Here is a 27758-nt window from a genome sequence, read left to right as displayed (position 1 = left end):
ACATTAATCAGTCCATCTCCCTTCCATCTTTTTTCCAAACCATATGACCCCGCCTGAGCAGTCGTTGCATTCCTTGGACCTCAAAAGAGTGCTTAAATTTTACTTCGAGAGTACCAATAGTATAAGGAAAACAGACCAGTTATTTGTCAATTATGGTGCTATGAGAACAGGCTTCCCAGCAGCTAAGAGATCCATTTCCAGATGGATCGTATCCTGCATTAACTTAGCTTATCAACTGGCGAAAAGGCCCTTACTGGTGTCGCCTAAAGCGCACTCCACTAGGGGGAAGGCGGCCACAGTGGCGTTCTTACATGATGTCCCCATGTCAGATTTGCAAGGCTGCGACCTGGAGATCGGTTCATACCTTTACAAGACACTACTGCCTAGAATCCGATTCCAGGGCTGATACTCAAGTAGGCCAGGCCTCCTTGAGGAATCTGTTTGGATAGACATCTATCTGACCAGGCTTAGTTCTTTTAAGTTTCTTGGTTTTATTGCTGTTTTTTCTCCTTTGCCCCCAGGGGGATGAGGTGAGGCTCGCTACTCTATTCTAATGCTTATGACGATTGATGAGGATCCCCTGGAAGAGAAGGATTAGATACTTACCTGTGATCCTAGTTCTCTTCCAGGTTCCACTGTTGTGCTAAACATTCCTGTAGGGGACACATCCGTAGTATTGCGTGAGGTACTATAAATATGCAAGAGGCCATCATCCCTATCAACTGCATGAACACTGGAGCTGGAAGAGAGTATTGCGGCTGGAATTTTGTTATGAGGGTTTGCATGCTTGCTATCCAGGGTGGACTGGGATATTCGAATGCTTTTGAGGGGTTTATTGTGGCACCGAGGTACTGTTGTATGTGGGACGTAGAAGGTGAGACTTTGCGTGGTTTATGGTAAACCCCAAGTTTTGAAGTAGTTGAATGGTGGTTGAAGTGTGTTGTACACACTGGTTGTATGACTTTGCTTTTATGAGCCAGTCGTCTAAGTATGGGAAGACGTGAATTTGTCGTCTTCTTAGATGAGCTGCTACTACTGCTAGACATTTGGTGAAAACCCTGGGTGAGAGGGGAGTGATATAGATCAAAGCGCTTATAGGTAAGGATGGTGCACAAAGCGCTTGCCTGTTGTCAGTAGCCGCAGGCTGCCAAGCGGTGAGCGAGCGCCCGTCGCACATGCACTCTGTGTGATCCGCTTTTTCTGAGCATTTCTGAAGTGCCTACATAAGCTCTCGCTTCGCCCTAGCGCATGCGCTAGCGGAGACGAGACCTAAAAAGGGACACCCCGACCCTACCAAACTAAACTCTTCGGGAAACCAATATATTCACATAATTTCACCCGAAAGGTGTCGGTAAACATGTGACGCCCCCTTATTTTTTATTTTTTTTTAATTGGACCGGTCTCAAACTGCCCGTTAATTTAACACTCCAAACAGCAAGCGTGTCGTACAACCAACCAACCGGCTTCCCTACAAAACACACATCAGCCCTGAGATAAAGGTTTATGTAAAAATTAAACATTCAGCAATTGAGAAGCTCCTCTCTCTCGCCACATATGCATGCCACAGTGTAATGTTTGTCGAGCCTTCTTTTATGGTGCACAGCCTCGTGGAATTAAGTGGTATGAGCTGGGTTGGGTTTTGTTTACGATGAAGCCTTGAGACGTGCTACAGAAAAGTAGTGGGTAAAGTTGCGAGACGTGGCTGTCCCCACCCTGCTGCAGCCGCGAGAGAGGAGGCCCCGGAGGAGCAGGAACGCCGCAGGCAGCCAGCCGTAAAGTGCCCAAGCGCCGACCCCGCCTCCCCCATAATGAGCGCTTTGTGAGCCGAGAGGCTGGCGGGGGGCCAGCAGCTGTCACACTGTTTGCACTTGTTGTAAACAGGCCTCGCACCCTTTGCCCGGCAGGGAGGGGGCGCCCTGGGCACGGGCCCGAGAGAGGTGCCAGGCACGAAGTGCGTGCAAAGCGAGGGGGGCACTAAGGGTGACTGGCACGGTGTGCTTGCAGAGGGGGGCGGGGGGGGCCTACAGCTGTACCCAGGCGGAGGGGGTGGAGAGGGGCCAGGCTTGCCTCCGTGCATATGGAGAGGGCAACACGATAACCGGTACTATGCCCGCAGAGGCGCATGAGGGGTGCCAGGCACGAGGTGCGTGCAAAGCGAGGGGGGCACTAAGGGTGCCAGGCACGGTGTGCTTGCAGAGGTGGGTGGGGTGGGGGGGGGGAAAGCTGTACACAGGCGGAGTGGGGCCAGGCATTGCCTCTGTGCATAAGGAGAAGGGCAACACAGTAACATAACAGGTACTATGCACGCAGAGGCGTACTGAGGGGCACGAGGGGTGCCAGGCACAGTGTGTGCCCGTAGATAGAGGGGAGCGAGGGTACATGTAGAGGGGCAGGGGTTGGGAGATGTACCAGGCACTGTGTGCGTGCAAAAGGGAAGGACGATGAGCTGCCAGGCAGTGTGCACGCAGAGGGGTGCCAGTAAACGAAGGAGAGGTGCCACGCACGGTATGTGCATACAGAGGGGTTCTGTAGGGGACCAAGAGAGGTGCCATGCTTAGTATGCGCTCGCAGAGGTACACTGGTTGATGGTGGTGGTTTGGGAGAGGGGTGCTAGAGAGTTGCACCAAACAGGCGGGGCATGGGGAAAACTGGCTTAGCGAGACACAGAAGGAGAATGGGGCTCCGATGGAGTTCGAGAGGTGCCAGGCACAGCGTGTAGGAGCAGCGGGCACTAGCAAGGGGGCGGGCCACGGTGTGTGGGCAGCGGGGGTGCCAGGCAGGGTGTGCCGAGCTGGACACTGGGACCTAGAGGATGTCGGGCACTGAATGTGCACATGGAAGGGTGGGGGTGCTGCCCATAAGCACAGCCAGCAGCAGTTGGATGGGTGCCAGGCACAGATAGTGCGCCCACAGGAACGCGGGAGGTGCCTTGCCTGAGCCTACAAATGGAGGGAATGAGGTGTGGACACCGCGTGGGCGAGCACAGATGGACAGGCAGAGAGATGGCCGGAGAAGGGGCAGACACCGAGGGAGTGAAGGCATCTCCTATGAGACCGCGCGCACACGCTTATGCACTGGTTCAGAGGAGCACCGGGTGTGAGGTCTTGAGAGTTGCTAGGTCGTGAGCCTGGGCATCGAAACGGCTGGGGCGAGAGTGGTGCCAGGCACTTTGTGTTCACACAGGTGGGCAGCCAGGAGTGTGCCAGTCAATGCATGTGCGAACGGAAGGAGGGGTTCTGCCCACCACCTTAAGCAGGTGCCAGGCAATTCTGTGTGGAGATATAGGACTTGTTCAGTCCAAGGTTACACAATGCCTGCCCAGAGGCGGCATCAGGTTACGAAGCTCACAGTGGGCACGGTGCAGCCGGGACTGAAGGATCGACAGCGCGGATCCCATTACTTGATCATTGGCCATGCGTCCTACAAGGCAGGGCAACAAACTTACATGTCAACATCTCCCAAAACATTCCAAGGCTGTAGGAGGATTAAGTCATGTGGGGGCTACGCTGACGATAGTGGGTCAATGAAATACAGCGGACGCTGGTTATGCAACACCTGGAAGTGAAGACACGAATTAGATGAAAAATGGAGACCAGAGGAAACGGACAGAAAAGTAAGAGGGGCAGACTGCACTGCAATTTCCGAATGACCGGGTTGAAAGTCGACATGGACACCCTAGGATGGAGTTTACTGCGCATGCCTGTCCTCGACAGACTTTTCTCTTTTGGAGCCATCCCACTTGGACGGACTGCCCTGCTGGCGTAAAAGGTTTATTATCTTCTTTATGGGGCCATCTGTTTCGCCCCATAAAGAAGATAAGAAACCTTTTACGCCAGCAGTAAGTCGGGGCAGCCCGTCCGAGTGAAACTGCTTTAAAAGAGAAAAGAGTACGTCACTGTAAGGAGTAGTTTCTGTCCTGTAACTCCAGTTCTGTAGTAGGGGTATCTCTGTTATAATCATAATCTAGTGAATAGTCCCGCCCATGTGCGTGGACCCCGGAAATCAAAAATAATCTCTTAAATTGTCAAGAAATGCAGAACTGCAAGACACTTAAGAGAGAATTAAATACAAATAATGCAGCCTATATCCACAGGCTACACTGTCCAGTACTTCAACTAGAAATTCCACCAAAAAAACCACACACAACACAGCCTGCCCAGTTTCTTCCATAGAGAAACTTGCCTCTACCAGTAAAAGCCTCTGGAATGATAGAGAGGAAGGCATGGACAGACAAGCCCCATAGGCTGCCATTATGTGGCTTACAATAGGATACTGTGCCTTTAAGGGAACTTTCCAGAACTTTCTCCCAGTATCCCAGAATGCACAGCAGGTCCCTTTTACTTTCAGTTCTTTTTGAAGGCGTAGCACGCCAGACCTTTAGCATTCCTTACATGAATATTTATCTCCACCGGAGAGGAGGGCGGGCGCCTATGACTATAACAGATACCCCTACTACAGAACTGGAGTTACAGGACAGAAACTACTCCTTCTGTAGTAGGGGATCTCTGTGTATAGTCATAATCTAGTGAATAGAATGGCAAGCCCATCCCCACACCAAAGCGGCGGTGGAGAGAAGAAAATCAACACCACTATTGTGCGAACAAATTTCGCAGCGAAGCCTGTCCAACCTGAGCATCCGCCCTGGCACATTACGGAGTAAAGCTGTCGTGGCAGCTTTTCCCCTGGTGGAATGAGCCTTAGGTTTACCCCCTAAGGTCTTATTAGCTTTTTGGTAACAACTGTATGCAGGACACAATCCACCTAGAGATGGACTGCCTAGAGGTAGCTAGACCCGTCCTGACCGATCCATAATTGACAAATAATTGGTCTGACCTGCGAATGTCTTTGGATTTATCCCAAAAAAATTTCAATACCCTCCTAACATCCAGGGAATGTAGATACCTTTCCGCTGGAGATGGAAGGATTCTGAAAAAACGTAGGCAACGTTATGGTCTGGTTGATATGAAAATCAGAAATAACCTTGGGAAGAAATTTAGGGTGCAACACAAAGCCTGAATTTCACTCACCCTGCGGGCTGATGTAATGGCCACGAGGAACGCCGCCATCTAGGACAGGTGCTGCAACGAAGCCTTATGAATAGGTTCAAAAGGCTCCTTCATCAATCTGGACAGCACCACATTCAATTCCCATGAAGGCGAAGGAAGCCTGACAGGAGGGAATACTTTCTTCAAACCTTCCAGAAAATCTTTGATCACAGGGATCTGGAAAAAGGAAGTCTGTGAAGGGCATTTCCTGTAGGCAGTCAATGCAGCAAGATTAACCTTAATGGAATGAACATTAAGGCCAGACTGCGCCAATTGTAGAAGGTAAGGAAGGATGACGTCTTCCTTGCACGTCGTCGGGTCATAGTTCTTGGACTGGCACCAGACACAGAACCTCTTCCACTTGTAAGCATAGGAAGTCCGAGTGGAAGGTCTCTTAGACTCCTTCAGTATGTCCATGCAATCTTCGGGCAGATTTAGATGGCCATATTGCACTCTCAGGAGCCATGCCGCCAAACTCAAAGACGAGAGGTTGGGGTGCAACATCTGCCCCTTGAACTTCGTGAGAAGGTCCGACCTGCACGGCAGCCGAATGTGAGGAAGGAGAGACCATTGAAGCAGGTCCGTGAACCACCACTGTCTGGGCCATTCCGGGGCAATGAGTATCATCCGAGCCCAGGACCGGGCCAGCTTGATGAGTACCGCTGGAATCAGGGGAATGGGTGGAAAAGCGTACAGAAAGCTGTTCGACCAGTTGATCCATAACGCATTCCCCAGCGTCCCCTGCTGGTAGTACCTGCAGGCGAAGTCTCGGCATTTGCAGTTTTCGGCGGTGGCGAACAGATCTACGTCTGGAGTACCCTACCTTGCGAAGACTTCTCCCAGTACTTCGTCATTTATGACCCATTCGTGGTTTTCCTGAATCAGTCTGCTCAGTGCGTCCGCCTGAACATTCTGCACACCTGGCAGATGGGTAACCGTTATCGTCAGTCCTCTGGCCAGAAGCCAGTGCCAGATCGCCTGCGCCTCCTGCGACAGCGTGCGAGATCTCAAGCCCCCCTGCTTGTTGAAGTAATACATCATGGTGGTATTGTCAGTCTGTACAAGCAGAGAGTTGGTCTGAAAGGACGGAAGAAAGGCCTTCAGTGCCAAGTGAACAGCTCTGAGTTCCAGGAAATTGATGTGATACGTAGCCTCCATTGGTGACCACGTTCCTTGAATCTGTAGAGTCCCGGAGTGCGCTCCCCACCCCTGGAGAGAAGCATCCGTCACGACAGTCTGCGTGGGAATATACTTGTGGAAGGGAACCCCTCTGAGGAGATTCTCCGCTGAACACCACTTCAGAGACTGAAGAGCATGCAGAGACAGTCGTATCTTGTCGTCCCAAGATCCTTTCCTCTGATCCCACTGTTCCTCCAAGCACTCCTGCAGCGGTCTCATATGCAGCCGTGAGTGTGGCGTCAGGAAGATACAAGAGGCCATCGATCCCAGTAGAGAAGACACTGTCCTCACTGTTGTAGATGGAGTGGTCATTAGAGCCTGTGCCTTCCGAAGGAGTGATAATCGTTGCTCTTCCGAAGGAGACACGCTTGCTGACAGCGTATTGATGGAGGCTCCCAAGTACTGTATGCATTGGACCGGAGTCGGGACAGACTTGGACATGTTGATGTGCAACCCCAGCTTGTTCAAGAGAACGCACATCTTCTGGAAGTGTGCTCGTGCTTCCGAGAAGGAGGATGCCTTGATCAACCAATCGTCCAGGTATGGGTAGACAAACACCTTGTTCTTCCTCAGGTGTGCGGCTACCACCGCCATGCACTTCGAGAATGTTCTCGGTGCAGATTTTAGTCTGAATGGGAGTACTGTGTATTGATAATGATTGGCGCCGACTTGGAACCGCAGGAACTTCCTGTGTTTGTGTGCAATGGGCACATGGAAGTATGCATCCTGTAGGTCTATAGCACATAGCCAGTCTCCCTGTTGCAACTGAGGATAAATCTGATGCAACGACAGCATGCAAAACTTTTCCCTGCGAATCCATCTGTTTGCCTGTCGCAAGTCCAGAATGGGCCTGAACTCGTTCTTGTCCTTCTTGCGAACTAGGAAGAACCGGGAGTAGACCTCTTCCTCTCTGAGACAGAGGTACGTCTTCTATCGCCCTTTTCCTTAACAGGATATCTGCCTCCGCCTGGAGCTCGCGCAGTTGAAACTGCGAGCTGACCGGTGGAATTGCTGGAGGCGGGCTGATGAACCGAAGACTCTATCCATTGCAAACAATATTCAGCACCCACTTGTCCCGAGCATTTTTTTCTGGCAGAGTGGAGAAAAATTAAATGCTTCCCCCTACCGGAGTGGGTAACAGATACGGGGGAAGTAAGCGCTCAGGGCCTAGACCCGACCGGGCCTTTGGTCGCTGGTGCCGACTGCTGGCCTCCTCTGCCCTTCGGGCGTTTTTGGAACGGCTTACGGAACTGTTGTTGCTGCGACTGTCCCGAAGCTTGGCCACGTCCTCTGCCCTGCCCGCCGAACCGCCGTTGGAATGGGCGGTACGATTTCTTCGTGTCTTTGGGCTTCTCCAGACCCACAGCTGTGAGTGTTTCGGCCTCTGCCTTCATGTGGGCCATTTCGTCATCCGCATGCTTCCCAAATAGGGTTTCGCCAGAGAATGGAAGGTTGGCCACCCTTTGCTGCGCGTCTGGTTTCAGTGACGTAAGGCGGAGCCAGGCGTGTCGTCGCTGGTTAATCCCATGGCAAAAGCCATGTGCTGCCAAGAGGGAAGAATCTGCCGCAGCGCTGATAATTTGATTCGCTACCAGCATCCCTTCATTTAGCACTTCCTGGAAATCTTCCCGCTTCTCGCGAGGCAAGTGTTCCGCAAACTGCTGGAGGGAGTCCCAGAGGGCGTGGACGTAGGGTCCCAACAAAGCTGTGGCACTCGCAGCCTTCATAGAGGTGGCCGATGTTCCACACACCTTCCTTCCAGCTGAATCTATCCATCTAGACTCTTTGTCCGGGGGGACTGTGGATGACAGGGTGGTGGCATGCTGTTTGCGGGCCGCCGTCACAATCACCGAATCCGGAGGAGGTTCCACCCTTAGAAAAGCCGAGTCCAAATCAGGAGCCCGGTATTTTTTCTGCAATCTTGATGTCACCGCAGGGGTGAGGAAAAGGTCCATGGCCGGTTCCTCCAGGCCCGGCACAAGGGGTAGTAGTGGACGAGACAGGTGATTCGTCTCGAAAATGACTGAGGTCTTAGGAGTGGGCACCGTCAAAGATCTGCCCAATTTGGAAGCGCCTCTCAGTATGACGTCATGGAACGCAACCAGGTCATCAACCGGCGACACCCTTGTGTCCGGTGATCCTGCCAAAGTCGGGGAGTAGTCCCTGGTCCCTGAGGACCTCGTGCGAGAGCGAGATCTGTGCCTCCTATGGCGGCGTCTCGACCGCGTGGACGACCTGTTGCGCGATCGCTCCCTCCTCCGGGAATGAGAGCGTGACCTCCCGGTCCGTGGGCGCTCCGCAGGTTTCCGTGGAGGCGTCTTCCGTGGCTTGTCCTGGGGACGAGGTTTAGGAGTCCCCTTAGGTGGAGTAGGAAGAGGCGGTAGTGACACCGATCTCGGAGGAGGGACAGGAGGTATCTCCGACCGATGGACGGGCCCACGCGGCGGGAGCAGTGGTGGTGGCTGTCCTGATGGTAGAGGAGGGTTGACGGGAGGATTCTCCTTCGGTATAGGTGGAGGAGGCGACTTCGGCCGAGGTGGTGTATATACCACAGAGTACACCGAGCCCGGTGACTTCTTCGGGGGAGGGGACTGCGAACCAGCCCCTCCAGTACGTGATCGCCATCTCCGGCGTCCTCGACCAGACCCAGTGTGAATTCTGGCGCCAGAACTCCTCCTGCGCCGCTTCGGGGAGTGAGAACGACACCTCGACGCTGACCTCTTTCTCCTCGACTCCGAACGACGTTGTTCCGGTGTCGGATGTCGCCTCCGCGACGTCGAACTCTCCTTCCTCGACGCCGAACGCCGCATCCGAGACATCGACCGTTCCCTTCGACGACGAGCGTCGACTCCTCCTCGCCGCCGTCCTCTTCCTCGAGGTCTTCGACGCTGAGGATCCCTCGACACCGACCGTCTTCTCGGCGGCGATCGTCTTCTCGGCGGCGATCGTCTTCTCGGCGGCGATCGTCTTCTCGGCGGCGATCGTCCTCTCGACGGCGATCGTCCTCTCGAAGGCGATCGTCCTCTCGACGGCGATCGTCCTCTCGACGGCGATCGTCCTCGACGGCGACCGGCAGCCTCGCCTCGACGACTAGCGCCGACGCCTGTTGCTTCTCCTTCGACGCCAGTAGCTCGACGTTGACACCGAAGACGCTGTCGACAGTGCTTTCGACGGAGGCCTCACCAGGCTCCTCGACGTCGAATCTTCACGCCGCCTCGACCCGGAGCTCTGGGGAGATGGGGAACACACCATCGTCATCCCTCTCGACGTCAATATAATCGACGCCGACGGAGACCGGGACCGTTTGCTGGTTTTCCTGCCTCTGGGGAGCCCCCCCAAGGCCTCAGAAGAGGGAACCTTCCCAGCCTGCCCAGACCCACCTGCAGCCGTTTCTATTCTAGGCCTTGAAGCCTAATCTTCAGCCTTTCCCTCAGGGTTCTTGCAGAGAGGTTCTGGCAGATGTCACAGTCTTCAGGGACATGTGCTTCAGGGAGACAAATAATGCAGACGTCGTGTGGATCCCTCTTGGCCTTCTTCCTTCCACATGCTGGGCATTTGTCGAAAAGAGCAGGCATTTTAGAGCCCTAAAAAGCCTGAACAAACACACAGGAGAGAAGAGAAGCACCAAGGAATATAAACCTCAAACACTTATCAAAAAAGTGAACAAAAATCCAATAAACCCTTGAAAAAAGGGAGAGCTCAATGCCAGGGTCCTGTGAGCAGGAGCCGGAAAAAAAAACTGAAAGTAAAAGGGACCTGCTGTGCATTCTGGGATACTGGGAGAAAGTTCTGGAAAGTTCCCTTAAAGGCACAGTATCCTATTGTAAGCCACATAATGGCAGCCTATGGGGCTTGTCTGTCCATGCCTTCCTCTCTATCATTCCAGAGGCTTTTACTGGTAGAGGCAAGTTTCTCTATGGAAGAAACCGGGCAGGCTGTGTTGTGTGTGATTTTTTTGGTGGAATTTCTAGTTGAAGTACTGGACAGTGTAGCCTGTGGATATAGGCTGCATTATTTGTCTTTAATTCTCTCTTAAGTGTCTTGCAGTTCTGCATTTCTTGACAACTTAAGAGATTATTTTTGATTGCCGGGGTCCACGCACATGGGCGGGACTATTCACTAGATTATGACTATATACAGAGATCCCCTACTACAGAACCTCTTTTCCAATGGCTGGCCACCGTTTAGCGTGAACGGTGACGCCAGCCAATGGAAAGGCGGGGCTTAACCCAGTGTAGGAGAGTAGGGTCTGCTATCCTATGGTCACCCCAAATTTTTGCTTTTTGCTTCAGTGGTTTTCGACTTAATGTGGCTGTGGGCCTGCTAATCAGACCCACAGCCTGATGTTCTCTCTCTAAATTCACATACATGTACTATAGATACATAACCCAATTGGAACTGGACTCCTTGTGATCCCCTGTACCATGCACTATAGGTGCTCAGAGCATAGGTGCCAACAAGGCCTACCTGGGGCTGCAGCATATCTTTTGCCACCCCTGGCTGGTACGTAAATCGACAACTGGCTGATCACTCAGTTGGGGCAAGGTGGTGTAATCAACCCTTGCTTAGATATAGTATACCTATATCTAAACCTATATCTGGACACATATATGCCTATAAGTCACTCCTATGGCAGGCCTTAACAATCCTGGAGGCAGAGTGCTTGGTTTTATGTGACATGGTGCTCTAGCATGAGCTGAGCCTGTCTGCAGCTGTCGGGACCAATTCCCTTAGCTGTTCCGGGATAATGCCAAACCATATACTATTAAGTGCATTATAATCCATTGCGGTTATATGTTAACTTTGGTTTGGCTTTATCAAAACAGGTGTCATACGATTTGGAATACTATCCCCTCGACAGTCCTGTCGACGGGGATAGCATTCCACCCCTCTAGAGGGAGAAGACTTGTTACTTTACTAAAACGCGGTTGATTTTAAAAGAGCCTCAGCATCACAAAATGGACGCTTCTGCCACAGACACGAGTCTGACCTCCTGCTGCTGACCGAAACTCAGCCGAGGAGGCCTGGACAAAGGGTTTCCTGCCGCGGGGAGGTGTCACACCACCCCTGACAGGAGATAGTGGATTGTAGCAGGGAGGTTTGAAAGAAACCAGACACTGCCTGGGGAGCACAAGGCTTCCCCTTGCATAATCCGGTCAAACCGGTTCTGGGGCTTACTAGCCCCAGTCCCAGCGCGACCCTGGACAAAGGGAAAGGGGTGTATCCACCCCCTTCCTGGGTCCCACCCATAGAGGGACCTAGCAGGAGATCCAACCCACCAGATTGGTATAAGAGTGGGAGCAATGCCCAAGCATTCAGATTATCCTGACTGAAACTTGTGAAACGAAACTCTGGACCCTTCGACATCCTACTCGACGTAGAAGACTGAAGAATCTTCCTTGTGGTCAAGGAGTGACAACCCTGTGCAAACAGGCACCATCCAGCACTTCAACGTTTGCTTTGTTGCAGTTCCCGCCGGAACTCGAGCGACAGAGTTCGACAAGACCCAGCGTTCCTGCCTTCTAACAGCCCGATCCACAGTCCCAGCAGAGCTGAGACCCGTGGAGGCGGCGTGGGGCCGGCCATCTTGGAAAGACCACGAGGCGCTGACCGTGCAGCTTCCGAGGCTCCCTCGAAGCTGTGCATTGGGGTTTGAGAAGCCCCAGCCCTGAGCCACTCCTGCACCGAAGCTCACCCCTCTACACTCACCGAGTGCTGCGTGGGGCCCTTCTGCACTTTTTGGCTCAACGCGTTGGTCCGGTCACTTGCCCGTTGGCTTGTGGCCCCAGTACCGACGAACCTTTGAATTTGACTCGCCAGTCCGGTTGCTCTGGACTGGCCCTCGCTCCCCTGAAAAGGAGCACCCGCTCTGACCTTCCTGGTCAGAGTACCAAGCGATCTTCGAATCCTACGTGGGTTGCACTTGCCAAGAGTTGTTTGCTCCAATCCGGAAGCAGACACCGCCGACAGCGAGAGCCTGCGTGGGACAGCTCGTGATCCACTCTTGGACATCTTCGGTGCCCCAGAGTTCACGTGGCAGCGGAGAGAAGCTACTCGACATCGACCTGATTGCGCCCGACATTGCTTGGTTCCTTCCTGGTTCCACCCTGGTCACTGCTGAGTGACCCAGACTCTGTCCCCTCTGCTTTCAGGTCATCTATATCTTCGATCCACCCTTGGATCACACCGGACACTTCTCCTCGACGCCTGCAGCATCTTCAGCTCCAAGCACCATTAACCTGCGTGACGAAACCCGACACTACTTCGCACCTGTGCACCCGCTTCCTGTGGGTGAGGTAACTCAGCAACGCCGGTGTTCCTACACTGGTACACACCTCTAGTGTATGTGTCTAAAGTTTCATCCTTCTAGGTTAAGCGGAAGTCTCCTTAAACAGTAACTTTATAACTTTTACGCACCATTGACTTTACATTGGTGCATGCCTGTGCTTTAAGCGCTGCACCAGATTCCCGAGGATTATTCTAGTAATAAATACATATATTTTTATAATATATAACTTGTGTGGTGTCCTTTCATTTGATATTACAGGATTGTGATTGGTAAAACAGCTTGCTTAACACGACCTCTGGGGTTAAGCCTTTAAGGCTGCTTAGTCCATGCTACCCTTAGGATAGATTGTCTATAAGGTTGACTTACAACCAGACACCATAAGGGATTGTTTGGACTGATACAAGGTGCCCCCAGAATTGGAGAAATCATATATCATGCCAACTTCTCACACCCAGCTAGTGACAGGTACTCTAAAACATAAAATATCGCCAGCGAGACTGCCCAGTTGCACAGCCTAAGCTAGCCGAGACCTAAAAAGGGCCACTTTATTACACCATCTGCCTACTGGCAGAGTCAGCGGCATTGAGCGCAGACTTTAGGCACATGTTGGTGATGCACTTTTATTCTTCCTTTAGTGCAACTGCTTGTTTTTGGAACTGCTCCTAGGGAGGCTACATTAGCTCGCTCATTTCTTACCAGTGCCTAAAGGGTGTACATGTTCAGGAGGGCCTTGGAGTTTGTGATCCTCCACTGCGTTGCCGCTCCAATCTCCACTTTGCACCCCACCATCTCCACCCTTTTGCTCTTTCTCGAGGGATAGGCCCGAGGAAGTCGGGATGTTGGCTCTCTTCATTGCTGCGGCCACGATCTTGGAACCTGCCATAGCACTGCCTCGAATATATAGTAAGTCTCTGGAGGACTCTTTGTATTTTTTCCTTTAACCTCAGTGTCACAGTCTTGCAGGCTACTGGCTCTCTGAAGAGTGAGAAGCAACCTTGGCTCAGTTGAATACAAGGCTACAATAAGAAGTTCAAACAAAGCCTGGGTTACTCCATTCTCCACAAGGATTGTCCACTAAGTAATATTGTAATCCTGAGTAATCAATGTTGGCAATGGATAGGTCCAACTTGGTCAATGAAGTGATGTTCTAACCTTTTATAGCCCGAAGCAGATGTAGACTCCAATATGAACAAAATATGCATTGGGCCTACACCAAATATTCCAGTTAGGACAATAGAAGGGAAATCACCAAAATAGGCAATGATTAATATTTGCATTTAAAAAGAAGCTGTCCAGCAAGCCACTGTGAAGGAAGCTGTGGAAAGCACATGCACAGTGTATATTTACAAACTAAGAGCAAAGTTGGCCTTACCTCTCCAGTCAGCAACTTAAGGAGTGTGGACTTCCCAGCTCCATTTGGGCCAACAAGAGCTACCCGCGTGTCAAGGTCTATACCAAATTCAATGTTTGTGTATATCATTGGCTGAAAGGAAAAGACAAGTTTCACTAGTAGTTAGTAGCCACAATTCTATCCTCCCCACTTGCACATATCTAACAACTATTCCATTTTGCTCAATGGACAAATAACCTTTTGCAATTATTCAGTGTTGCCAATACTTATAGTAATATTGTGACAAAACAGAACACTGTTTTAGCAATATTCAATCCCTTTCATGATCTGCCTCAAGTCCAGTGCAAGACTGTTTGCCCCACGAAAGACAAGTTTCTTACTTGTGATCCAAGTTCGCCTTCAGAAATAATCACCATTAAAATCATAAGCATTGATTAGTCCCTGCAGCAGATTGGCAGGGCTAGTTAATGCTAAGGATTATCAATGGAGTAGAATGCTGCAGTCTACATATGCCAGCACCTTACAATTCCCCAACACAGTTTCAAGCCCATTTCTTGATTCCTCACAGACCGCATCTTTGCAGTCCCATGACGGACCACTACTTCAAATATGCAGACACATTAAAAAGGGCATCTTTTCTTCTTGCAACCTAATTGTCACTGTTCCTTCTACAAACAAATACGTCTCTTGAAAAAAACGTGCTTTGAAAGACAATTAAAACCACAAAAACAAAACAAGAGTGTACATGGCCATACCAGGCTCCCATGCATATGGTTTAACATACTCACCCCGTCCTGGCTATACTTAAAGCTGACATTCTGCACCATAATAACAGGAGGAGGGATCTTGCCGCAAGACGGGAAATAAAATGATAGAGTCTGTAAAAGCAAAATAAATAAGACGCATGTAAGAAGGGGTGACTCGTGTTCATCTTTAACTCCCAAAAGCAACTGTTCTCCCCATCTTCAAATATACAGAAGGTATTCAAATTGGGTTGTGTTAGTTTAGTGTATGTGCTCACTTACAAATGCTACTACACAAAAACACTCCACTCATTGATTCACATACTCTCCCGTACAGTCAAAGAAATAGATCTATTAAAGCAAATGGTGCCTCATTTAATACAAAACACTGCAAAACCGAATAAAATGTCAGATAAGTATTTTAAGTTGGGCCTTAAGCCATAACTATCACAAGTTGCAGCCAAGGGGATATTCTCAGTTCAACAGAAAGACAGTAGCTTGAACCCCAAGCTCAGAGGGCTAAAAAAACACAGATGATTTAGTTGGTGGGAAGGCTGTTTTCAGAAAACAAACAAAAATGTTGGAATGAATTCCCACTGGGCCATATCTGCATAAGAGGGCTGTAATGCTGGCAGCATTCAGAGCTATGGAAGAGATACAACAATGTTTTGCCTGCAGCAGCCATCCTCCTGCTTTCCCTATCAGGAATGTGGGAGCACATATAAACTGCTACGGGAAAGCTGACACGCAGTTTTAGGGTCCATCCACAAAAAGGGAGGGGGCTAACCTGAGGCCTCAAGTGTAGAGTGGCTGCTTTTAGCCATGACTGGTCTGATGATTTCTAGGACTAGCTGGTGCAAACTTTCTAATGCAGGTAACAAGGATTCTAAGTAATGCTCTAGCCTAAAGAGTTTCCATAATGGTAGACCGTGCCTTTGGAGGTGCATCCAATTGGATGTTGAGTTAGGATAATGTTACTTACTCAGTAAGCATTTGTTCTTGGCATGCAGAGCTATAGATTCACATGCTTTGCATACTCCTGCCATTTAGTGCTGGTTCCGGATGTTTGCAAGTTGTTTTTCTTCTAAAAAGTCAGCGATAGTGCGAATGGCCATTGACTCCATTGTTAGATTGTTTTCCCAAAGAGGATGAGAATGGAGTTAGTAAAGGTAGAATCGAGATGTCCACGAGTATGTATGTGAAGTAAGAAAACTGCAACAGGTATAGGTACCCGGGGAGGGGGGCGGGCGCATGTGAATCTACAGTTATACTTGCCAAGAACAGATGCTTACAGGGTAAGTAACATTATCCGATCGAGGCATGTGAGCTGTAGGGGAAACATCCTTTACAACCCAACTTTTACCACGCAGTGCCTTTACATCGCAACTTTTACAACGCAAACCATTACAACGCATTGCGCTGGGGGGCGCTCTAGGATAGGGAATAGATTTAATTTACTATCCAACACCTTCCCTACTATCCACGGGGACTGGAGTTGGAATAGTAAATAAAACTATTCACTATCCAGCACCCCTCAACACTATGCGTTGTAAAGGCATGCGTTGTAAAACTTGCGATTTAAAAGCATGCGTGGTAAAAGCATGCGTTGTAATGTCATACATCTGAGCTGTAGATCACATGCTTTGCTTAGATTATAGAGCAGTAAACTCCCAAAGTTGTGGCTAACCTGTAGCTGCTGCAGTTGTTTGAAAAAGTGTTCCAAGTACTGCCTGGCCTTCATTAGCTTGTTGCCTCACTAACACATCTACACAATAGTGCTTGGTAAACTTGTGCGGTGTAAACCATGTTGCTGCCTTACAGATGTCAGCTAGGGGAATATTTTGTAGAAACAGTAGCCCCTATTTTGCGAGTGGAATGAGCACTAAGGGGTATTGTAAAGGTTCTTTCCACTTTCACATAACATGTTTGGATACACTTTTGATCCTTCTTGCAATACCGGATTCAGAAATGAGATGGCCTTCATGTGGTGGCTAAAAAGCAACTAAGCGATGTTTTGCCTTACAAAATCTTTTGTTCTTTCTACATAATGTTAGAGCTCTTCTAACATGTGTTTAGAGCTCGTTCAGCTACATAATCAGATTGAGGAAAGTACGCAAGTAACTCAACTCATTGATTGATTTGAAAAGCAGAAATTACTTTAGGAAGAAATTTGGGATTGGTTCGAAGAACCACTTTGTCTTTGTGCAGTTGAAAGAAAGGCTCTTGTATAGTTAGTGGCTGGAGTTCACCAACTCTCCTTAAGGAAGGGATTGCAATAAGAAAAGCAACCTTCCATGAGAGAAATTGTAGTTGACACTTGTGCATTGCTTCAAAAGGTGGACCCATTAGCCTGGTAAGGACTATGTTCAAGTCCCATACTGGTGCATGTGGAGCTCTTGGGGGTATTACTCTTTTTAGTCCTTACACAAAAGCTTTAATCACTGGTACTCTGAATAGAGATCAGTGTTTTCTGTTTTGTAAGTATGCAGCTACTGCTGCTAAATGCAATCGAATGGTTTTATAAGCTAACCCAGATTGCTGTAAGTGTAAGAGATAACAGATGGTGTTTTATATTGAAGCATCAAGAGGATTGATATTAGTTACAGTATACCAGGGGCGACGGACGGGGCTGAAGCGAGGAGAGAGCTCCTTATCTGGAACCAAGAGTGTCCGCTATGGCTACTACAGAAGGTGGCAGGGAGAGGTATCTGAAAGACTACATTTGCTGGTGGTGGCCTTTGTGTAGAGTCTTGTCTGAACACACAGCTATTTGAAACTTTTCCACTATTGGAATTGCTGGCTTGACCAGTACATCTCCAAAGGAAGGTACATGCCTGGACTTCCTAAATGTGAGGTCATTCCTTTATTCCTGTCTTTTGCTTTACAAAGTACTTTTTCAGATAATTTAAAAACCGTGTAGTTTTCCTTTGGGATAGGAATTACGCTTGAGTTGGTTGGTTGCTTTGCCGATCTGCTAATCTGGACCAAATTTCCCTGCATACCTGTATTTCATGAGCCCGGACATTATTGGAGCTCATTCCCGGCGCACCCGCTGTTTGCACTTTTGTTGGGCTCCCTGCTCTCCCTGCTCGCCCCCCGCTGCCGCACAGCTGAAACATCATAGCGGCCGCCGTGCGGGGTGAGCTTGCTGTGTGGGACCACAAACACCAGAGGACATTGCGGCCGGAAGCCGCGCTACACGGAAACGCGCCAGGAGGCGCATATATTGCATCACCACTCTCCGCGTCGCGGGAGCGCCCGGGGCTAAGCCCGGGCAAAGGGCGGGCCCTCTGAGGCCCTCAGAGACCGTAGAAGACTGGGCTGGGGCCCCCCCCTTATCGACGAACAATCCATGACAAAGACTCCTTGCGTAACATTGTAGTAAGCTGGTTCATTCAAAGCATTCAACTTGGCTGTTAAAAGTGTATATTTATTGACCTGCTTGAGATAACTTTGTTAGTGTGGTTTAAATAGGCCCCTACAGTGATTAGTGACCTTCATGATGTCGTCTCTCCCTAAGGACAGGTCTTTATTGGCAGGAGGAGCTAATCGAGGTACACTTGACAACTATGTTATCAGGGCTCCCACAGGAACGGATAGGGAAATCGCTCTTGCAGAGCGACGGGCTGAGACGTGTCGCTCTATTGAACTCATCAAGAACAAGCGTTCATCTCTGGGCCCGCTACAGCTAGCGATTTCACCACTTCCCATTACTCATTGTGAAAGCGAGGGCTGTGAGGTATCCTTTAATGATAGTATCCCGCTACTCTTGCAAGATAGAACCCCTCCACTAGTGGTAACCAATGACTCGATCATAAATGATTCAGCTTCTCACTGTAACTTGACACCAGAGGTAGAAGTCCTGCCGGATACTCCATCACCACGAGTAGACCCAGTCCATAAATCAAAGGAAACTCAAAACCCCCCGAGCCCAAGGACCACCACCGAAAAAAAGGAGAAAGAGGGGGAGTGCTCTACAGAAAAACAAGATAACTCCTTAACTCTGGGTACTCCAAAAGCTCTTCACCTGACGCACCTACAACACCTCCAATAGTTATTCCGTCACACCTCCCAACAAAAGACTTATCCAGCACTGATCTAATGGGTAGCATGGAACAATTAATGAGATCACTCACATTGCCATTAGTAGAGAGGCTAAAAAGAATAGCCCATCAACTGGGGAATTTAGAACAGGCTATCGGGGAAATTAAAGGGGCAATTAAGGACTTATCAAAGTCAATACCAGCGCCCCCAACTACCATCGCCCAAAAAGGAACAAAAACTACTAATTTGGCTAAACCAAAACCTCCGAAACCATTGCCCCCCAAAACAGCAGGGTTAAATACCAAAAATAAAGAAAAGGAGACACAGGAAGGTGGAAAATTGAATTCCCTAGAAATGCCCCCAAACCCAATGGCCACGAAAACACTGCTAGGGTACTTCCACCTAAGAGGCACAGAGTAGAACTGCCTCCGGAAGCAGTTCCGTTTGTTGTGGTTCTTACAGGAGTGCCAGTTTTAGAGGAGGGTAGTAAAGAAGATCAGCATCAGCTGAAAAATAAAGGTATATTTTGGCTCAGACAGAATTGTCCATTACCACCAAACATAAATGGCGAAATTCTTCATGTCAGGCGTCTCCCCTGGTTGGGACAAAGAATAAAGGATATAATGGGTGACATTATTATAATAAACTTCAGAGATGACAGAGCAGTCAGACACATCGTAAATTGGTTCCCTCAAAATGGCAGTAATCCAATCACTGTACGTGATTTGACTTACTTCTACCCCAGAGGTTTAGTGGCTCCGGTACCCAATTTTAGGCTCCCGCTTAATTATCAGAGCAATCATATTGAGCCCCTACTTCGACATCAGAACGCTGGTTTTGGGCCCCCATTTCAAAATCAGGAAGGTCGCCCCAGGCCACTCTTTCACCACCAGTTTGATCGCTCCATGCCCGTTTATAACCGCTACGTGGCTATAACGGGCATGGAGGGAGTTGACTGACTCCTTTCTGGGGGCAAAGAAGATGATGATGCGGTCGGTTTACAAAAGGTGTCCCCAATGATTATAGAACCAACCTATAATGGTAATGCATATGTCCCCCACCCAAAGCATACATGTTCTCAGGACATAGTGACTGACCCCGTGGCTGCGGATGACGGGCAAACTGAATCCGCACAAGGCATAGGAATGGGAGGTAAAACAGGGGAGGCAGATGATGTGGTTAGAATAGTGTCCTGGAATATAGCCGGTTTGGCATCTAAACTTAAAAATAAAGAATGGCGCCAATATATAAGCAGGTTCCACATAATTTGCTTTCAAGAAACATGGGTGGTTGACCATAGCTCCCTACATATCCAAGGGTATAAATGTTTTTTTGTCCCCGCAAAGAAATCCAGATCAGGTAGGGCAATGGGAGGATTGTCTTTATATGTAGATCTGAACCTCCAGGGCACTTGGTCGACTTTAAACTGTAACTCACATGACATTCAATAGTTACAGTTCAATGGTAAAGGGTTAAAACTGACCATGTTTAACGTTTATAATAATGTAGCAGGTGGAGGCTGTAATGCACTGATAAGCGAATTGGAGTGCAGCTTGTGCCAGGATATTGTTGGGGGGATGGGGACCCATGCTCAAAACATTCTGGTCATGGGGGACCTTAACGGTCACCTCTGTCCGGCGCTCTTCCCAATAGATGTGGCCTGGTCGCGCTGTCCAGTGGATAACGGGGCTCATTTTGAGCACTCAGTGGAAGGTCATGCTCTAACTAAACTCTTGCATAACCATGACCTGGTTCATACTATTGATATGGTGGATATAATGCAGGATGGTACCCTCCCACCAACTTTTAAGGGTAGAGGATGTTCCTCATATATTGATTACATTTTAGCTTATAGGGCTTTTTAAAATAGAATCACTAGAGTCGGGATCGATTGGAACCCGTTTAGTGATCATAACCCCCTAGTACTAGATGTATTTTATCGGGCCTGCCCCAGAGGGAGGAAGCCCGGTGCGATAATTGAGAGGGTCACTGATCAGGGCGGACGCCTTAGGTGGTCCAAAATAGATGGAGAAAAGTTTTATAGATCCTTGATGGAGAGTGGGAAATAAGCTATTGAGGCGTGTTTAGATATGAGAGTAGAAGGGCCGCAGCTACTTCTAGCATTTGAGCAGATTGCCGGTTTGGTAGATGGTCTGCTAAAAACTAGTGTCCCGGAAAAAAGAACTTGCTGTCATCCGCACTGGTTTGATCGGGATTGTTCCAAGGCCCTGAGGGAGCTTAAAAATAGCATAAAAAAGAGGCCAAGGGACGCCCTACAAGTTGCCTTATGCAGGAAAAAATACAAGAGCGAGCTGAGTAGGAGGAAATTAGCTCTACAATCAGAAGGATGGGCAGATCTAAGAGGCGGGGGAAAAGAGGGATAGGTCAGAATTCTGGAGGATTATTAATAGACCTACATTCCAGGACGACAATGCCCCTGAAATAGGAACACACATCATTCCTGAAATATGGATGACTCATTATAGGGGTCTATATAATCACGAAGTGGGAACATCTGACGAACAGGTGGGGAATGTTGACCAGGGCCAGCCCGTAGTTTTCTCAATTAAGGAAATCAAGGTCGGGATTGAGGGTTTGACTAAAAATAAAGCCCCTGGCCCAGACGGTATCCCGCCAGATTTGTTCCTAAGCTCTGTGGAATTGTGGGCCCCTATAATGACTAGGGTTATAAACACAGCAATTTGCCCTCTTGGTCAACGGCTTTTATTGTCCCTATTTTCAAAAAGGGCAACAGGGACGACCCCCAGTGTTACCGACCGATCTCACTTATCTATGTATCTGCCAAAATTTTGGGCAGGGGGATACTAAACCAGTTGACTGAGTGGACAGAGGCAAACAATATTCTCAGATACTCAGTACGGTTTTAGGATGGGCCGGTCCACGAGCGACCAAGGCTTGAATCTCTATATGCTGGCAGCCAAATACACCAAGGCTAGTAACGAATCTATTTATATGGGGTTCATGGATTTGGCAGCCGCCTTTGATCATGTAAATAGGGACAAGCTTTGGGACAGGATGACCAGAATGGGGATAGAGGTCGGCCTTATCAACATTTTAAGAGAGCTGCATAGTAGTACTTCAGCACAAGTTAGGTACAACATGGAGGGCGGACGCACAGACTCATTCCCTTGTAGAAGTGGGGTACGCCAAGGATGTATCTTGGCGCATTTTATATTCTCACTTTACATTAATAACTTGGAGCAGTACCTCCTACAGTTGGGATCGGATTGCCCAAGAGTAGGGTCGCGTCATGTTCCTGTGTTACTTTACGCAGATGATGCAGTCCTCCTCGCACGTACACCAAAGAGTCTACAGATTTTAATTGATGGTTTTGTATCTTTTATGGGCTCATTAGACCTGTCTGTTAATTTGGGTAAATCCTATGTGTTGTCAGCTGGCAATAAACCCTGCACTAAATGTACCTTCATGATAGGGAGCCATAAAATAGAGAAAGTTAAATCATTTTTGTATTTAGGCTTACTATTTGACGGGTCATCAAAATGTAATTGTTTGGTGGAGGAAAGTTGCCGTAAGATGAATGTTACCAACGGCGCAATCGCAGGTTACGGGCGTAGGTTGGGGAGATGGTGCCCTGAACAGGTGTTGAACCTGTATAACTATGTGTTGTTCTAAAGTCATTTATGGGGCAGAGGTATGGGGCTTTGTGAATATTTGCCAACTGCAACGGGAGGAGAACAAGCATTTACGATCCGTCCTGAAAGCTCCACAAAGTTTAACTGCAGTAATTTCACACAGGGAGTTAGGGATAACCTATCTTGAAGATCTGGTGAAGGTCAGGCCAATTTTAGCTTGGCTAAAAATCTGGGTTAATCCAGAGGCGACCTTAAGCAGGGAAATCCTGAATGACTGCCTGGGCAGAGACAAATGGATGCGAATCCCGTGGCTCAGTTATGTTAAGACCGCACTTGAAACTCTGGGCTTCGGGAACCTCTTTGTTGACCCGGCAGTGATTATCGCCCAGCATAAAATGATAGTAAAAAAAGCGTTCTTGGCACACAAAGTTACACGGAGAATAGAGTTAGAAAGGGCTAAAACCACGGTGTGCGCTTATAACCTTGTTAAGATCACAGAGAGAATGGAGCCATATCTATATCTGATGCACAATGCTCAGGACAGGTTTTTAATGTGCAGTTTTAGGCTCAATTTACTACCGTATTTATTGGCGTCACCACTAGGGTTTTCAACTACAATTGAGCAGAAGGGAACCTGCGGCTGCGACAATAGGTCTCCGCAGGATTCCCTTCATTTTGTATTGTTATGTTCATTTTATTCAATGCCTAGGCGTAGATTCTTGGTTGATATTTTAAAACAAGCTAATATGAAATGTGCCCAAGAGGCCTTGGTCTATTTACAACAAGCGACTGACCCTCTTACACTGTGTTGTATTATTAATTTAATCAAATTAGCAGTTCGATTAAGGGCAACCGGAGGGGGGGGGTAGGACTAAGATTTTAGTGATAGGTTTTAATGTTTACAAATGTCATTTTTATATTTAGTGACTTTCATTGTATTAATACTGGGATTCATATGCTAATTTAATTGTCTTTTTTAAAAATACTGTAGGTTTGTGCTTTTATGGTGATTTTTAATCATCGAATAAAGAATCCTGAACTGAATTGAATAGTTACAGTATATAACAAATCGTTTCCACTTTGCTGCATATCATGCCTTAGTAGTAGGTTTCCTAGCTTCCTTTAGAATGTTCATAGAGACTGGTGGTAATTGTAAACAACCAAACTATGACATCAGGAGTCAAATCACTAGGTTGAGATCCTTGGGATTTGGATGTCTGATTTCTCCTTGGCTCGGAGTGAGGGGACTGGAGTAGAGATGCAGATTTTGGTGTGGAACTACTGAGAGCTCTAGAAAGAGTGGTGAACCAAGGTTGACGTGCCTATGTGGGAGCTATGAGAATGAGTTTGAGGGATGATTGTCTGAGCTTCCGTACTACCAGTGGAATGAGTGGGAGAGGCAAAAAAAAGTAGGCAAATATCCCCGACTAGTTCATCCATACGGCCTTGCCTTTGGAGAGCGGGTATGGAAACCTGGAGGCGAAGCTTGGGCATTTTGGCGTTTTGAGCTGTGGTGAACCAGTCTATGTAAGGAAATCCCCTTTACTGAAAGTAGGTAAGAAGAATCTGGGGATGAAGTTCTTACTCGTGGATTTGCGGTCTGTCTACTAAGAAGGTCTGCAATTTGATGGTTTACTCCTGGAAGATGATCTGCTAGGAGATACATTTTGTAATGTATGGCCATTTCCAAATGGCTTGTGATAGGCGTGACAGTTTCAGTGTGCGTTCCCCCCCCCCTGTTTTTGTATATAATACATAGCGGTCATGTTGTCTGTGCTGACTAAGACTGTTTTGCCTATTAGGTGAGTTTGAAAGGCTTTGTGCGCTAGAAACACTGCTAGTAGCTCTAGGTGATTTATATGGAGGCTCTTGTACTGTAGAGTCCATAGTCCGTGGATTTTGTGACTTTGTAGGTGAGTGCCCCAACCAGTGAGTGATGCGTCTGCTGTTTGTGGAACAGGGTCGAGAAAGGGCCGCCCTTTGGATGTGTTTTGTTGATTCCACCATTACAGACAATGATGTGTGCGGCCATCTACCAACACTAGATCGGTCAAGTGACCCAGCGACTGGTTCCGCTGACTTGCTAAGCATTCTTTAAGGGGGCGCATGTGAAGCCTTACGTGAGGAACAATTAAGATGCAAGATGCCGTAATTCCTAGCAGTTGCATGAAGTTTTGCTGGTAATGATTGGTTGGGCTGACAATGAGTGAGAAGGGACTGAATACTGTGAATCATGGCTGTATTGGGAGAGGCTAGAGCTTTCTGAGAGTCCATTGTGGCACCCAGATAAGTTTGTGTGTTGGAAGGCTGTAGATGAGACTTCAACACATTTACTGTAAACTATAGTTGGTGAAGTAAGTGGATTGTGGTTGGAGTGTGTTGGAGACACATTTGGTAAGTGGTGCTTTTGATGAGCCAGTCGTCCAGGTATGGGAAGACATGGATGTATTGTCTTCTTAAATGTGCTGCAAATACCAAACGACATTTGGTAAATACCCTGGGAGCAGTGGGGACTCCAAACGGTAGTACTTTGAATTGGTAATGATGACCCCCTATCATGAATCTGTGGTATTTGCTGATGAGCTGGATAAATTAGAATGTGTAAATAGGAGTCTTAAGTCTAGAGTAGACATACAACCGCCCTGCTGTAGAAGTGGGAGCACTTGTTGAAGTGTCACCATGTGGAAATGCTCTGGAAGTATGTATAGGTTTAGTTCTCTGAGGTCTAGAATAGGTCTCAAGGAGCCATCTTTTTTGGTGATGAGAAAGTACAGGGAGTACACACCTGTTCCTTGCTGTTGTAACAGCACAGGTTCTATGGCTCCTTTGGACTGGATAGATTGGACCTCTTGTTGTAGTAGATGCAAATGCTCTGGTGACATTTTGTGAGAACATGGTGGAATGTTTGGAGGACTGCTGGTAAGCTCCAAGCAATAGCCATGTTGGATAATTCCTAACACCCATTTGTCTGTGATGATAGAGTGCCAAATGGGGAGGAATTGTAGAAGACGTCCCCTACAGGTGTTAAATGATCGGTGGGAAGTGTAGGCTAGTCACTGCTTGTTGGGGAAGAATCAATTAAGTGGTGTAGAACACATGCCTCGAACTTTGTGGCCTCTGTATCCTCTTCTAAAGAAGCCTCTTTTTAGAGGAAGATTGATTGTTGCTTTCGTAGGAGGCAGCAGTATTGTTTGAGTTTCTATATATAACAAGGGGACCCAAAAGGTTGGCTGAGGACCATGGGAATTAATGCTTTAAAGAACAGGGGTCCTTAGCTTAACAAAATTTAAAATTGAGAATGAAATATAGGCCATGATAGGAAGCTATATTTGTCCGCTGCCCAGCCGGGCAGGGTATTTATTAAACAAATTAATATACAGTTGTTTGAATGGCTTAAGGCACAGTCCTGTACCTTTCTCTTGAAGAACACACGACACGTAAGAGAGAATGAGAAGAGAGATTTAGAAAATTTCACAGGCAAAGGAAGAGCAGTGCTGGCCACTTTTGATACTCAATAGAAATGTATGCCAGACAGCACGAAACACAACAAAAGTAAAACACACTGGTAAAGTTGTGAGAGCGCTATATCAGTCGACGTTTCAATCCTTATGCTCTAATATTACAGGATCATCATCAGGACTTAAAATTTGACAACATTTGCCTGCCTGAAAATGTAATACAACCGCCTTGGTATAATTTCCAAGATTAGGAACTGTGAATGAAGTCAGGTTGCTTGCGGATTTCAGCGCCTTGTCAATAAGAGTGCTGCTTGGTAATTGGAGTTTTGGTGATTTAGGGCAACCACGGATATTATCCACGGAGGTTTCCTATTTAACTTGGTAGGGTGTCCAGGTTTCGTGCGGGTTTCAGCTCCTTATCAATATGGGTGCTGAATTGCAGTTGGAGTTCTGGTTGTCAGGGGAGCGATGTCCCGCGTTTTTTAGAAAAACGATAATGGTTGCTGGGAGAGTACTGCCATGTTATGAATAATATTATTCGGTTGGGTTTCAGGTGATAGCGCGAGAGATATCCCGCTTTGAAATCGATGGGAGTTGGGTCGGATATTGATCTGGACCTTGGTAGTGCGATGACTACGTTGCAGTTGGTGTTCTGCTGGCCGGGGAACGATCTCCTATCTGGCCATTGCAGTGGACAGGCGCCAGCTCTCCTCCCGCCGTTGGCACGATCACCAGGCCCCCCCGAGCGCCCCCTCCAGTGTCGCTGTGCCGCAGATTGTCCACGTTGCCAGGCGGGTTGTAGGTCTCTCTCAAGGGGTCCCACACGGCCGGGCAGGGGCTCCGGCACCTCAGTTCGGGGCGGACCCCAGTTGTCCCCGGCAGCCACGCCTAGGCGGGCTCCCCTATCTTAGGCCTCTCGGCCTCTCTCCTGTTCGTGGCTGTATCCCATAGGCCCAGGCCGGGGCTTTGATTAGGCGCCTTGATGAGGGGCGCCGTGCAGTGTTGGGTGTTCTCCCGAAAGAAGGGGCAGTGAGGACTCACCCCTGTTGTGGCCAACGTTCTGCCTGCGCTGTTCGCCGGCCGGCCCCCTCCGCAGCGTAGGACCAAGCCGGGGTCTGGCGTACAATGCACCCGGGCCGCAGTCCGCCTCGGGCGCGCAAATGCCGGTCTCAATGTCTGCGATCCAGCTGTGGTGCTAAGGAGGACGGCAGCCCCACGCTGGCTTTTGATGCATCTCCGCTCCGGCAGTGCGGGTAGATCAGTCCGGGGCCTCTATGACTTCTCTCCGCCGGCTCCGGAGTCCGTGTAGGCCCAAGCCGGGGACCAGATTTGGGGTCTGTCCGGGCCGCGATGTACCCCAGCCGCGAGGCGTCGGCTCTCTCCAGGTGGCCCCCCAGTGCCTCGAGGGGGGGGGGGGGCCCGATGCCGAGGGTCAGCTCCGGCCGGGAGTAGCGGCCCTGTCGTGCGAGCTAGTCGGCCTCAGGGCTGCAGCCGGCCCGACCAGTGCTAGGTCCGTTCTTCGGCTCCTTCCCGCCTTAGTCGACGGTGGAGGCGGCCGAGGGCGATTTCACCTCTGCCGGGCCGCACACCGGAGCTGTGAGTCCGCGCCGTGTCGTGCAGTGTGCGAGGGGGTCAATTTGGCTATTTTTAAGGCTATTGTGGGAGTCACAGGGGATTGGGGCGAGGAGCTCCGCAACTACACCTCCGTCCCGGTCGCCATCTTGGCCACGCCCCCCTATAGCTCACTTTTACAGAAAAACGTAAACCTCCTATTTGAGGTGTAGATGCTCTGGTGACATTTTGTGTGAACGTGGTGGAATGCGTGTGGGATTATTGGTAAACTCCAGGCAATAACCAGATTGTATAATTCCTAGGACCCATCTGCCTGAAGTTATTGTATGCAAGACAAGGAGGAATTGAGGGAGATGTCCCCTGACAGGTGTGGAATTAACAGGGGAGAAGGAGGCAAGTAACTTAAGGGGGAGGTGCGGGTGTGGAACCTTTAACTCTACCCTTGCCATTATTGCGTCTAAAT

The 27758-nt window shown here is 48.9% G+C and overlaps 1 protein-coding gene across 1 annotated transcript in view; it reads right to left on the bottom strand.

Moving 5' to 3' along the window:
- LOC147664970 (ATP-binding cassette sub-family F member 2-like) overlaps positions 1-27758 on the bottom strand; it is a 137868-nt gene that overhangs the window by 89625 nt on the left and 20485 nt on the right. The window contains exons 3-4 of the mRNA XM_086949851.1: positions 14653-14742; positions 13886-13996 (exon numbers count right to left, since the gene is read on the bottom strand). Coding sequence (XP_086805977.1) covers positions 13886-13996; positions 14653-14742 — 201 coding nt within the window. The remainder of the gene's footprint in view (positions 1-13885; positions 13997-14652; positions 14743-27758) is intronic.

Source organism: Lissotriton vulgaris, unplaced genomic scaffold, assembly GCF_964263255.1.
Source record: "Lissotriton vulgaris unplaced genomic scaffold, aLisVul1.2 SCAFFOLD_3494, whole genome shotgun sequence".
In the NCBI taxonomy this organism is placed as follows: Eukaryota; Metazoa; Chordata; class Amphibia; order Caudata; family Salamandridae; genus Lissotriton; species Lissotriton vulgaris.
Note: the sequence above shows the minus strand (reverse complement) of the source record. Positions and strands in the feature narration are given on the sequence as shown.